Source organism: Rhincodon typus, chromosome 5 (genome assembly GCF_021869965.1).
Source record: "Rhincodon typus isolate 14 chromosome 5, sRhiTyp1.1, whole genome shotgun sequence".
Classification (NCBI taxonomy): Eukaryota; Metazoa; Chordata; class Chondrichthyes; order Orectolobiformes; family Rhincodontidae; genus Rhincodon; species Rhincodon typus.
In genome coordinates this window covers 82010793-82025597 of record NC_063336.1, presented here as the reverse complement: position 1 = coordinate 82025597, position 14805 = coordinate 82010793, and the positions used below count along the sequence as shown (strand labels likewise).

Sequence of the window (14805 nt, the reverse complement as noted above, 5' to 3'; positions counted from 1 at the left end):
AGCTTAGCACAGCTTTCAAAAGGTATGTGGGATTTGTTCCCCAGTAATAATGAATATTTACTAGAAACAACTGGCAGCAGGAGTTGGCTATTCAGCCCTTCGAGCCCGCTCCGCCCTTCAAAATGATTATGGCTAATCCTCTGTGAAGTTACTGCATAACTTACAAGTAAAAGATTTGTTTTACTAAATAATGTTGAGATTTATAAATTAGTATGCTGGAAAGTTTTCACATCTGAAACCAAGGGAGGACATTAAAAAATAGCCTGGCCTTATCGTTGAAGGTTGAGGCTAAATAATTTTTAGTTAGTTTAGAGGCTAAGATTGTTAAAGGCTATATTTTTTAAAGTAATTATGGTATATGGGTGCTGCTGGCTAGACTTACTGGCCATCCCCAGTTAACAGTTAACCACGTCGCTAGAGACTGGAGTCACATTGTAGGCTTGACCAGGTAAGGACACTAGATTTCCCCTCCTAAAGGGCAACAGGGAGCCAGATGGGATTTTAAAAAAAAATCAATTGACAGTAGTCAATTACAACAAACACTGTTTGTCCACTGGTTAGCTTTTTATTCTAGCATGGTGGCTCAGTGAATAGCACTGCTGTCTCATAGCGCCAGGGACCTGGGTTCAATTCCACCCTCGGGCGACTGTCTGTGTGGAGTTTGCACATTCTCCCCGTGTCTGCGTGGGTTTCCTCCCGGTGCTCCGGTTTCCTCCCACAGTCCAAAGATGTGCATGCTAGGCAGATTGGCTATGCTAAATTGTCCGTAGTGTTTAGGGATGTGTAGATTAGGTGGGTTATAGCGGGATGGGTATAGGTGGGATGCTTTGAGGTTCGGTGTGGACTTGTTGGGCCGAAGGGCCTGTTTCCACACTGTAGGGATTCTATGATCTATGAATTCAAGTTTCGCCATCTGCTGTGGTGGGATTCAAACTCATGCCCCAGGACATTAACATGGGATGCTGGGTTACTAGTCCAGTGACATTACGACTACACGAATGCCTCCCTTGAGTTCTAAAAATCAACTTTTGAATTCATTCAAAATGATTTACATTACTGGCTTCACAGAATTAAGTGGATTTAATTAGAACAGAAAATTTTGTGTAAGATTGTAAGCAGAATTGAGGAATGAGAGCAGTGAAGATGTGATGATTGAGGTAACAATAAAGGGAATTTAGTAGACAAGTAACGACATCTGATGTTCACATCTATCTCTGTTAATGAATGCTCCAAAAGTTAACTCTCAAAGTAGAAAACAGAAAATTTTTAGGGAGTTTATTAACAATTCTATTAATAAAATCCCAGGAGTTTCAAATTGTGTAGGTGTAGTCAAATGATCAGACTACTGAGATTCAATGCAAGGTGGACATGTGCCTATGCTACGGGTTAAGGGAGGGTGAGCTGAGTTGCTTGCAGTGCAGCTAAACTAATTTTTGATCTCACAATCACTCAATTACAGGTACATTAGCAACAGACAAAACGTTTGTTTAATGGACTCTTTAATCATCACCAATGTTAAGTTGTAGATAGACAAAACTGCTTTCCTTGACTCAACGGATTCACAGACCACCATGTCATTTTAAAAAAATGGAGTTACAGGAACACCCCAATGAGAGATCGCAGCAACAGCCAATGAAAACTGCACATTCCCTCAGTCATTTGGGCTAGAAATTATGAGGGAGATTGGAAACTGCATTGGAATAAAGTTCTTATATGCCAAGAGGAAGGATGTTGTAAGATTAGCAGTTTAAGTGGGAATTATTCAGAAATGCTAGAAATCTGAACTAGGATGAAACCAGTCAGATGAAAGGATGCACCCATAACCTGATTTTCCTCCTTCCATGTTAATTAACTTACAATACATTACCCTAAAGAGCAACTGAACATGGGCAATCAATGCTGCACCAGTTAGCAAAGCACATATCCCATGAAGGTTTAAAAAAAAACCCATATTCTGTATTTTTATGAACACGTTGCTTTAAATATACACAAATAATGTGTTTTTCACAATTGTTCTAAGTGTCCGAGCAGGCATGTTAGTTGGTGACTAACACACTGCTCCCTCCAGCAAAATACTCACCTAAACGTTGCCAATCAGCTCAAGAGCTGACGTGCAAGCAAGGGTGAATATCTTGCCCTATCATAGTCCTCAACACTGATCATCTGGGTCTCCAGAGGTTGCCACCAAATCACAGGCTGGCACCTCCTGTATCCCAAAGTCTACCAGTCAAAGCCTATTCCTTGAGGGATTCATCAGAGACAAGGAAGGTCTTTGTTCTCTTCTTGTAGGATGTATGTCGCAAGGCAAGGGGGCATTGGAGGCAAGGGCACAGGGGTGACTTTTAGAGGTTATCCCATTGCCTTCCCCCACAATCCTCGCCTCTTTTTTCCCCAGATTGGAACAATAGGAGACCCTGTCATAATGTGACAGGCAGCTTGCACTCATTTCTCACGGAAACTAGCCATGTTTCTCACCCATTGGCTGGCAGATGATTGGGGAGATTGAGAGTTGAGGTCCTAAATGATCACGTCAGAGATTTAATTGCTGTCAAGTGTGGTCCCACTTATTGGACCTTTTCACCAAACACTAAATCAGGCTCTTATGACGCAGTGGTAGTGAGCCTACTTCTGAACCAGGAGATCTGGTTTCAAGTCCCACCTGCTTCCGACATGTGTCATAAAATTTCTGAACAGGTTAATTAGAAACATAGCAAACACTTAATTGGTGAGGTGACGAGAAGGCAGGATGGGGTTCTGTCAGTATCATTTCGAGGACAACTTGCTCCATTCCCCTACTCACCACCTTGAGGAAGGGGTCAAATCACGCCCTGAGTAAAACTTAAATCAATAAGGAGAAATAAAGCAGGAGGGTCAGTAACCAGAGGACACAGCTTTAAGGTAATTGGCAAAGGAATCAGAAGGGAGGCGAAGAGGATTCGAGTTCAGACGTTTGGAATGCACTATCTGAAAGGATGTTGGAAGCAGTTTCAATAGAATCTGTCACAAGGAAGAACAGGAGTGTGGGACTAACCGGAAGCTCTTTCAAAGAGCTGGCAGATATAATATGGGCCAAATGGCCTCCTCCTCTGCTATTGAATCTATAGTCATACCACACTGTGGTGTTGTGACCTTCCTTGCTTTACAATATTCTTCAACAGTTTTTCCAAGTTCAATTATACTTGTAAAGCTCTGTTGTATTGCTGCAAGTGATTAATTATTTAATGCTACAAGGCAAAGTTATTTGTCAATTTGAAAAGATTAATAAACACAGGAGCCATTCTCTCCTGCTCTGAAAGAATTAGTTCCGGCTGGGATAAGATTCCAAGGACGCCGGGTCACCTGTGACATCCATGACATGCTACACCTGGCCCTTTGCTTCTATTCACTGCACTACTTACTAAATAAGGCGGCATATAATCAATAAAAGCCGAACTCTTTCTTTACAAAATGTTATAAGAATCAAAAATACAATTAGACATTTATAGGCATAAATTCCAAGACTTCAGCAACATTTTATTGCTCTAATTTACATCCACTGTTTCTTCAAATAGTTTCATAACCATCCAAATTTGTAGCAACTGGCACTTACATCAAATCTGTGTTTAGATTATTTCCAGATTAAACCTGATTGCTTACTGCTATCAGTTCATAAAGTACAGGTTTAGTCATTCCTCCTACAACTTTGACATTCAAATGTGCTTGCCATATACAGTAGAACTTATGATTGGAATAACATTGTTTTAGTTGGAAGATTGTTGGTTATTTATTAACTGAAATTAGCTTTAGTCTCTAATTTAGCCCAAGCAACCCTTGAGCCAAAGCTTATGGTTTCAAAGTCACACACATTATTGTTTTGTCTCAGCTTAAGGCACAGCAAAGATTGCAACACTCACCCTGTACTTGTTCTCCCCTATCTGTTCCACCTGAAACCGCTTTGCACATTTACATTTTGCTACTTGCCGTGTCACCTAAAATAAAGCGCAAAATGAGACCGTTATAATAAAGTGAGCTTGAAAGCATTTGATCACTTAAATAATCACTGGCAGTAAAATCAGATCTCTTATCATAAATTAAAACAAATATTATCTGATGGGTTCCTTTAAAAATCAGAAGTTGGTTGACCATCAGAAGTTCCAGTATCCCAGAATACGAAGCTTAGATTCTCTGCACAATGGTAGTTTACCTCATCCTCAATTTTGTCTGCATCAGTAAGAGGTTTGTAAGCATCTTTGTTTGGATGAAGGGCTGCCACAAACTCGTAATAATCAATGTAGCCATCACCATCTCGATCAAATATATCTGCCACTGCACTCATCTCCAGACGGCTGGTAGGAAACTCTACAGAATATCATAAATACGGTCCTTTTAGTTGAATATTGTCATAGTGTTCCTCTCCTGAGTTCAATCTGTGAACGTAACTAAATTACTATGTGTCAGCACAATAGATACTTTTCCATTAATTATTAACCTACTACCAGTCCAAGACTAGTAAAACTCCGGAATCCCAATGGTTCAGCACATGATACCACACAGGGCTCAGTGGAGCAAGAAGACTATTAAGTTCAATTCCCAGTCTGTGGTGAGCAGTCAGATCTCCCTCAAAGTGGCAAAGGCAGATTAACAATACATCAGTATCTCTGGGCAAGGTAAACACAAATGTACACTGGCACTTCAAAGTGTATCAGATAGCTGTTTCTAGATATTAAATACAACCATTTATGTGTTTGTGGAGGTGAGCTGTATATGTGACTGTGTCGAGTGAAGGGAAATCAGGTTGGTTGTTAAATTTACCTCTCTGGAGAACAGCAACAAGTAGACTAGAAGATCAAATATAGATTAGAGAAAGCAAAACAAACTTTCACCCAGGTTTTACTCTCTAAATATTGAGGTAACGATAAACTAGAATGCACCACGACTGAGAGGGGATTGACATAAACATTCAAGGTGATGACACAAGAAGTGAATATGTTGGAAATATGCAGCTGGTCAGTTAGTATTAATGGAGAGAAAGGACAAAACTATATTTCAACTGTATATCCTTCATTAGAAATAGTTCCTTTTCCATTTTGGTTATATATTTTCAGCAGGACATAGGAGTTACACTGCTGCCTCACAGCTTCAGGGACCTGGGTTTAATTCCACCTTTGGGTGACTGCATGGGTTTTCTCCGGGTGCTCTGGTTGCCTCCCACTGTCCAAAGACATGCAAGTGGATTGGCTATGCAAAAACTTGCCCTGTAGTGTCCAGAGATGTGCAAGTTAGGTGCGTTAGCATGGTAAAAACCTAACATGCGGTTAGCGGGTGGGAGGTCTCGGCGGGATGCTCTTCAGAGGGTCGGTGCAGACTTGATGGGCAAAATGGCCTCTTTCTGCATTGTAGAGATTCTATTTAGAGTTGTTTTGTTGATACATTCAGCATTTCAGGGGGTGTGGATAAGGTAAGCAAGAAAAAAACTACTTCCATTGAATGATGAGGTCATTAGCTAATAGCCACAGAGATAGGATCAGCAGCGCAGTTTGTTCTCTTTAGGCAAATGATTGCCAGGATTTGGAATATATTACCAGAGGTTGAAGAAAAATGGTATGGAAAAGAACCAGAAAATAGAGATTGTTCTTTCAGAGAGCTGGCTGAAATTTTGTAGGCCTCTTTCTTCTGCTGCTTAGGATACTTGAAAAGCGCTACAGAAATGCATTTGTAATTACACTATAGAAATGCGTTTGTAATTGAATAGGAATATGATTCTCAATTCCTTGGGAAATATACATCTTTCCAGAGACACTGCAATGGATTCGCTAACACTCACTTGAGGAGAGAATTCCATCAATAAACTCTTGTCTTGTGATCTTTCCATCCTGATCTTTGTCAATGCGTCTGAAGAAATCCATTACTCTGGACTTCTTGTGGTTCATCCATCGCATATATCTCTTTCGCCAAACGTCAAAATCAAAGTTGGCAAACTCTCTCAGCTGTAAGGGAAGCATATCTTAAGCAAATTTTATCCTTGAAATAAGATCTTGGTGAGATCATTTTGGCCAAGTTTCATGGAAATTCCACAAATTAGCACCTTTCCCTTCCTTCTCAAGATTAAAAATAAAATTCCATCAGCACAAATACCCTAGAAAGACTTGAACAGGGAACAACTGGTTTGTGATACTATCAAAAATACAAACAAATTCTAGACGGAGCAGGTTAACAGATCATTTAAAAAATTCCGCAAATATTTAAGACACAGAAGTATTTGAATTCATAATTTCACAATGAAGGAAACAGCTGGATTGCCAAATAAAGTAAGCAAGCTCAATAAAACATTTTAATTGCTCCCTTACATAAACATTAAAATGTTCCAGTTGCACGTTTAGATATTTTCTACGAATAATTAAATCCAACTTTTTTTTATTCACTTGTGGAATGTGGGCGTTGCTGGCTGGCCAGCATTTATTGCCTATCCCTAGTTGTTCTAGTGGTGAACTGCCTTCTTGAACCGCTGCAGTCCACATCCTGCAGGTTGACCCACAATTCCCATAGGGAAGGAATTCCAGAATTTTGACCCAGTGACAATGAAGGAACGGTGATATATTTTACAAGTCAGGATGGTGAGTGGCTTGCAGGGGAACTTGTGGTGTTCCTATATATCTGCTGCCCTTGCCTTTCTCAATGGAAGTGGTCATGAATTTGGAAGGTGCTATCTAATGAATTTTGGTGAATTTCTGCAGTACTTCTTATAGAAAGTACACGCTGCTGAACGTTGGTGCTGGAGGGAGAGGATGCTTGTGGATGCAGTGTCAAGAAAGTGTGCTGCATTGTCTTGGATGGTGTCAAGGTTCTTGAGCATTGTTGAAGCTGCATCCAGCCAGGCAAGTGGGGAGTATTCCATCACACTCCTGACTGGTGCCTTGTAGGTGGTGGTCAGGCTCTGGGGAGTCAGGGGGTGAGTTACTCATTGCAGTATTCCAGCCTCTGACCTGCCCTTGTAGCCACTGTGTTTTTGTGGCGAGTCCAGTTGAGTTTCTATTTAATGGTAACCCCCAGGATGTTGATAGTCATTCAGTGATGGTAACACCAATGAATGTCAAGGAGAGGTGATCAGATTGTCTCTTACAGGAGGTAGTCATTAGCTGGCATTTGTGAGGTGCAAATGTTTCTTGCCAGTTCTCAGCCCAAGCCTGGATATTGTCTAGATCTTGTAGCATTTGAATATGGACTGCTTTAGTATCTGAGGAGTTGAGAATGGTGCTGAGTATCAGCAAACATGCCCACTTCTGACCTTATGATGGTGAGAAGGTTATTGATGAAGCAGCTAAAGATGACTGGGCCTCGGACACTAACCTGAGGACCTCCTGCAGACATGTGCTAGAGATGAAATGACTGACATCCAACAACCAAACATAGAAGCACAGAAGATAGAAGCAGGAGGAGGCCCTTCAGCCCTTCAAGCCTGCTCCACCATTCAACACTTCTTGGCTGATTGCCCAATACAATAGCCTAATCCTACTTTCACCCCATAACCTTTGATCCCACTTGCCCCAAGTGCCATATCTAGCTGCCTCTTGAATACATTCAATGTTTTGGCATCAACTACTTCCTGTGGTAATGAATTCCACAGGCTCATCACTCTTTGGGTGAAGAAATGTCTCCTCATCTCCATTCTAAATGGCCTATTCCGAATCCTCAGACTGTGACCCCTGGTTCTGGACACACCCTCCATCAGGAACATCCTCCCTGCATCTACCCTGTGCAGTCCTGTTAGAATTTTATAAGTTTCTATCTGAATTCCAGCAAAAACAATCCCAACCTAGTCAATCTCTCCTCATATGTCAGTGCTGCCAATCCCAGAATCAGCCTGGTAAACCTTCACTGCACTCTCTGCAGAGCAAGAGCATCCATCCTCAGAAAAGGAGACCAAAATTGCACACAATATTCCAGGTGTGACCTCACCAACGTCCTGTACAACTGCAACAACACATCCCTGCTCTTGTACTCAAAATCTCTTGTAATGAAGGCCATTGGCCATTTGCCTTCTTCACCGCCTGCTGCACCTGCATGCTTACCTTTAGTGACTGCTGCACAAGGACACCCAGGTCCCACTGCACATTCTCCTCTCCCAATTTACAGCCATTCAAGTAGTAATCTGCGTTCTTGTTTTTGCTTCCAAAGTGAACAACCTCACATGTATCCAAATTATACTGCATCTGCCATTGATTTGCCCACTCACCCAACCTGTCCAGATCATGCTGAAGGATCTCTTATCCTTGTCACAATTCACCCTCCCACCCAACGTGGTATCATCTGCAAACTTTGAGGGGTTACATTTTGTTCCCTCATCCAAATCATTAATATATATTATGAATAGCTGGGGTCCCAGTACTGATCCCTGTGACACCCCACTAGTTACTGCCTGCCAATTTGAAAAGGATCCATTAATTCCTACTCTGTTTCCTCTCTGCCAACCAGTTTTCTATCCATTTCAATACACCCCTCCAATCCCATGCGCTTTAATCTTGAACAATAATCTCCTATGCAGGACTTTGTCAAACGCTTTCTGAAAGTCCAAATGTACCACATCGACTGGTTCACCCTTGTCAACTCAACTAGCTATATCTTCATAGAATTCCAACAGATTTGTCAAGCATAATTTCCCCTTCATAAATCCATTCTGACTCTGTCTGATCCTACCACTACTTTCTAAATGCTCCACCATAAACTCTTTGATAATGGATTTGAGAATTTTCCCCAGTACCGATGTTAGGTTTAGTGGTCTATAAATCCCTGTTTTCTCTCTATCTCCCCTTTTTGAATATTGGAGTGACATTATCCACCCTCCAATCTGCAGGGACTGTTCCAAAGTCTGCAGAGTCCTGGAAGATGACCACCAATGCATCCACTATTTCTACAGCCACTTCCTTAAGTACTCTGGGATGTGGATTATCAGGCCCTGGGGATTCATCCGCCTTCAATCCCATCAATTTTCCCAGCACCATTTCTCTACTCATATTGATCTCCCTCAATTCTTCCCTCTCATTAAACCTTGCATTCTCCAACATTTCTGGTATCTGATTTGTGTCCTCTTTTGGGAAGACAGAACCAAAGTATGTATTCAGTTGCTCAGCCATTTCTTTGTCCCCTATTATACATTACCCGTTTCTGTCTGTAGGAGGCCTACATTTATCTTCACCAATCTCCTTCTCTTTATGTACCTATAAAAACTCTTAGTGTCAGTCTTTATGTTCCCCGCAAGCTTACTTTCGTACAGTATTTTCCCCTTCTTAATCAATCTCTTGGTCCTTCTTTGCTGAATTCTAAACTGCTCCCAATCGTCAGACATATTATTTTTCTTGGCCAATCCGTATGCTTCTTCCTTGGATTGGATACTATCTCTAATTTCCTTTATATGCCATGGATTGGCCCTCCTACCCTTCTTGGGGTACCCATCTTCCTATGTGCCAAGTATGACTCCAACCAGCGGAGAGAGTTTGGCCCCAATACCCATTGATTCCAGTTTTGCTAGCACTCCTCCAGGCCACACTCAGCTGAATGTGTCCTCGATGTCAAGGGCTGTCACTCTCACCTTATCTCAGGAAGTCAGCTCTTTTGTCCATGTTTGAACCAAGGCTGAAATGAGGTCAGGAACGGACTGGCCCTGGCAGAACCCAAACCGGGTGTCACTGAGCAGGTGCTGCTTGGTAGCACTAGTGATGACACCTTCCATCACTTTACTGATGATCGAGAGTAGACTGATGGGGCAATATTTGACTGGGTTGGATTTGGCCTGCTTTTGTATCCAGGTCATGCTAAAGGATCTCTACATCCTCGTCACAATTCACCCTCCCACCCAAAGCGGTATCATCTGCAAACTTTGAGGTGTTACATTTTGTTCCCTCATCCAAATCATTAATATATATTGTGAATAGCTGGGGTCCCTGTGGCACCCCGCTAGTCACTGCCTGCCAATTTGAAAAGGACCCATTAATTCCTACTCTTTGTTTCCTCTCTGCAAACCAATTTTCTATCCATCTCAATACACTTTCCCCAAACCCATGCACTTTAATCTTGCACAATAATCTTTTATGTGGACAATTTTCTATATTGTCAGGTAGATGCCAGAGTTTAACAGTTTAACTCTTGCAAGAAATCTGCACTTATAAATTAGAAGAATAATGTCATTCATCGGGAAGTTAATTTAGATATAAATAATGTTAATGTACTTTGTACATGTAACAAAAACAAAGTTGCTGGAAAAACCCAGCAGGTCTGGCAGCATCGGTGGAGGAGAAAACAGAGTTAACGTTTCCGGTCCAGTGACCCTTCCTCAGAACTGATGGTGGCTGGGAAAACAGCAGTTTATATACAGAAAATAGGGAGGTGGCTGGGGTAGGGAGTAAACGATAGGATACAGCCCAAAGAGAGAGACAGACAAAGGAGTTGCTAACGATCAGGCTGGGAGGGTGAATAGTTGTTAATGGGGACTGTTAGTGACTAACAGGGGGTGTGTAGTGGCAGGCTATGTGGTAACAAGGCCTGCTGTGTGGGGTGGGGGGCTGGGACATGGGAGAGTTTAGGCCCTAAAATTATTGAACTCAATCAATATTGAGTCCGGAGGGCTGTAGGGTCCCCAAGCGGAAAATGAGGTGTTGTTCCTCCAGCTTGCGTTGGGCTTCACTGGAACACTGTAGCAAGCCGAAGACAGAGATGTTGGCCAGAGAGCAGGGTGGTGCATTGAAGTAGCAGGCAACAGGTAGTTCAGGGTCTTTTTTGTGAGCAGAACGTAGATGTTCTGCGAAGCGGTCGCCAAGTCTACACTTCGTTTCCCCAGTGTAGAGGAGACCACATTGTGAGCAGCGAATGCAGTAGACTAGATTCTTGGAAGTGCAGGTGAAGTGTTGTTTCACCTGGAAGGTATGTTTGGGCCCTTGGATAGTGGGGAGGGAGGAGGTAAATGGGCAGGTGTTGCACCTTCGCCGGTTACAGGGGAAGGTGCCGTAGGGCTGTGGGGAGGTGTTGGGGTTAAAGGAAGTGTGGACCAGGGTGTCCCGGAGGGAACGGTCCCTGCGGAAGGCGGACAAGGGAGGGGAGGGGAGGGGAATATGTGTCTGGTGGTGGCATCTTGCTGGAGGTGACGGAAATGGCGTCTGATGATCTTCTGGATGTGGATGCTGGTGGGATGGTAGGTGAGGATAAGGGGAACCCTATCACTGTTGCGGGAGGGAAGAGAAGGGATGAGGGCAGAAGTGCGGGAGATGGGTTGGACCCGATTGAGGGCCCTGTCAACAACGGAGCTGGGGAATCCTCGGTTGAGGAAGAATATGGACATTTCAGAGGCTCTCGTCGAAGTTGGCCTCATCTGAACATATGCGATGGAGATGGAGGAACTGAGAAAATGGGATGGAGTCTTTACAGGAAGTGGGGTGTGAGGATGTATAGTCCAGGCAGCTGTGGGAGTCGGTGGGTTTGTAATGGATATTAGTGGCCAGTCTATCCCCAGAAATGGAAACAGAAATGTCGAGGAAGGGAAGGGAGAAGTCAGAGATAGACCAGGTGAAAGTGAGGGCAGGGTGGAAATTGGAGGTGAAATTGATGAAGTTTTCCAATTCTAGACGAGAGGGGGAAGCAGCACCGATGATATCATCAATGTATCGGAGAAAGAGTTGTGGGTGGGGGCCGGAATAGGCCTCGAATAAGGAATGTTCCACGTACCCCACGAAGAGACAGGCGTAACTAGGGTCCCATGCAGGTAATGTACACGCAATGTTAGTTGAAGAATATTACATATAATCTTGAAAAGCAATCCACATTCAGGATTTCTACAAGTACCTTTAAAAAATGATAAAGTGGCTCAGGGAGAAATGCTTATTTGGTAACTCCTACAAGTTTACTATGTGGTTTGTTTAATGAAATACTGAAAGGCCATCCAAAATGGTCACCTAATGGCTCATTTGACAAAATCTACTGCTTATTTCAACATGTAATAAGTTATTGAAGCAGCATATTGTTTTTTTTTTTAAACCACCAGCTGAGAAATGAAACTACATGAAAAAAACAAGAACAGAAGTTGCTGAAAAAGCTCAGCAGCTTTGGCAGCATCTGTGGAGAGAAATCAGAATTACCGTTTCGGATCTGGTCACCCTCAGAACTGACTGTTTCTAGGAAAATGTTGGTTTATATGCAGAAGATAGGGTGGGGGGAGGAGGTAAGGAATAAATGATAGGTGGGGATAGAGCCCAAAGAGAGAGAAGAACAGTTAGACAGACAAAGGAGTGGATAACGATCTGACTAGGAGGGTGAATAGCTGTTAATGGAGACTGTTAGTGGCCAACAATAGGTAGTTTGTAATGGCTGACTACGTAATAATAAGGCCTGGTATGTCGGCTTGGGGGCTAGGACATGGGAGAGTTTAGGCTCTAAAATTATTGAACCCTATATCGAGTCTGGAGGGCTGCAGGGTCCCCAAGCGGAAAATAAGGTGTTGTTCTTCCAGCTTGTGCTGAGCTTCGCTGAAACACTGCAACAAGCCTGAGACAGGGATGTTGGCCAGGGAACAGGGTGGTGTGTTAAAGTGGCAGGCGACTGGAAGCTCAGGGTCTTTTTTTTGACCAGAACATAGGTGTTCTGTGAAGCAGTTACTCAGCCTACACTTCGTTTCCCCAATGTACAGGAGCCAACATTGTGAGCAATGAATGCAGTAGACTACATTGTGTGAAGGGCAGGTAAAGTGCTGCTTCACCTGGAAGGTATGTTTGGACCCTTGGATACTGAAGAGGGAGGAGGTAAATGGGCAGGTGTTACACCTTCAGCGTTTGCAGGGGAAGGTGCCGTGGGGCTGTGGCAGGGGGGTCACTGGGAGTGAAGGAAGAGTGGATCAGGGTGTTCATGAGGGAACGGTCCCTGTGGAAGGTGGACAAGGGAGGGGAGGGGAATGTGTGTCTGGTGGTGGCATCTCACTGGAAGTGGCACAAATGGCAGCTGATGATCTTCTGGATGTGGATGCTGGTGGGATGGTAGGGACCCTGCAGCCCTCCGGACTCAATATCAAGTTCAATAATTTTAGGACCTTAACTCTCCCATTGCTTAGCCCCCAATCTTGCTATCACATAGCCAATACACACAACCTATTGTTAGTCACTAACAGTCTCCATTAATAGCTATTCACCCTCCTAGCCAGATCCTTATCTACTCCTTTGCCTGTCCAACTGTTCTTTCTCTTTGGGCCCTATCCCATCTATCGTTTACACCTTACCCCCTCCCCCTCACCCTATCTTCTGCGTATAAACCAACATTTTCCAGCTACCATCAGTTCCAAGGAAGGGACCTGAAACGTTAACTCTGATTTCTCTTCACAGATGCTGCCAGACGTGCAGAGCTTTTCTAGCAACTTCTGTTTTTCTTTCTGATTTACAGCATCTGCAGTTTTTTCAGTTTCTACATGAACAAAAATTATTTTACATTATGACTGGCTAGGATTTGAAATGTACTGCCTGATCGGATCGTGGATACAGATTCAGTAGTCGTCTTCAAAAGTGTATTGGATAAACTTGAAGGAAAAACATTGCAGGTATATGGGAAAAGAGCGGGGATTAAGACTAACTGGAATGCTCTTCGAAACAGCCAGTGTAGTCTTGATGGGGCGAATGGCTTTCTTCTATGCTGTTGTTACTTATAATTCAATGATGCCTCTTTTGTTTTAAAAAGCCTGAATTTCATTTAAGTAATTATCAGTAACTGTATTCCTTTGTCAAAGTAAAAGCTTCAATCATTTTATTCCATTTGAGAGACTGCAGGCTGAAGAGGAATTTACTCATTGTCATTTCATTCAATTCTTCAAACTGCAGATTTTAAAATGTTTACCTCTTCCAGCCTATCAAGTGCATCATTGAGTTTCCGTCGTCTGTCCAGAGCCAACAACCAGACTTGCTGCCATTTACTGACGAGGAGGTTAGCACGTGGATTTTTAGTCTCAATGGTTTGTGTTGCCGGTGAATACAGAGCCCGTGCTGGGAGTCTTTTCCCTACAAGAGAAACCACACCAAAAACTTTTCATATCGTTGAGTGGAAGGGCAATTTCAATTTGGATCTGGCTTGCTGCATAAATGTACAAACTTACTTCAGTTCTCCACCGTAATCACAGGCTCCCATCTCAGTAGATATTGAGCTTGTTAGACAGGAGTCACACAAAATTAAGCATCAGAAGAATACAGCAGTACCAAAACAATTTCAACAACCCTACAAAACCATATATGGCCAAATTGTAAGTTTCCTTTCAAAAGTACTTATTTTTAAATAAAAACTTGAGAACTAAATTTACATGCGATAAAAATTACTTCCTGTTGAAGTTCCAAAAGAGGATGAAACAAAGCAATATTGAACTGTACACACTTCTGTCGGGAGCTTTTAATATTTAACAAAAAGACTCTCTATCTAAAATAAACAATACAGCTTATATTAGACTTGAAACATTAACTCTAATCTTTTCTCCAGAAGCTATCAGATTGGCTGAGTTTCTCCAGTCTGTTTTTATTCCAGGTCTCTAGCATTTACAGTATTTCACTATTGTACACAAGTTCATTTGTGCACGTCATATAATTCCTAAAACCATCAGGAATGTATAATTCAATTAATAATAAAGGCTTTATCAATACAGGGTTTCAACTATGCAACATCCAGTGCAAGATGGCAGTGGAGTTACAGGGCTGCGGGCGGGCTCTTGCCCTGTGCAAATCCGTTCCTACCTGCTTTCCTCCTTTGTTTTACTTCTGCTTCTGCTCTTTTCTTTCACCTTATTTTCCTTTTGGTATTCTTTTTCTTCTTTTCTGT

At 42.6% G+C, this 14805-nt stretch overlaps 1 protein-coding gene across 5 annotated transcripts in view; it reads right to left on the bottom strand.

Annotated features, from left to right (window-relative positions):
* The window catches only part of dst (dystonin), a 536191-nt gene that overhangs the window by 19416 nt on the left and 501970 nt on the right, over positions 1 to 14805 (bottom strand). For all 5 annotated transcript variants that reach the window (XM_048596444.1, XM_048596445.1, XM_048596443.1 and 2 more), the window contains 4 exons: positions 13840 to 14000; positions 5804 to 5966; positions 4184 to 4338; positions 3894 to 3968 (listed from right to left, as the gene is read on the bottom strand). In XM_048596444.1, coding sequence (XP_048452401.1) covers positions 3894 to 3968; positions 4184 to 4338; positions 5804 to 5966; positions 13840 to 14000 — 554 coding nt within the window. The remainder of the gene's footprint in view (positions 1 to 3893; positions 3969 to 4183; positions 4339 to 5803; positions 5967 to 13839; positions 14001 to 14805) is intronic.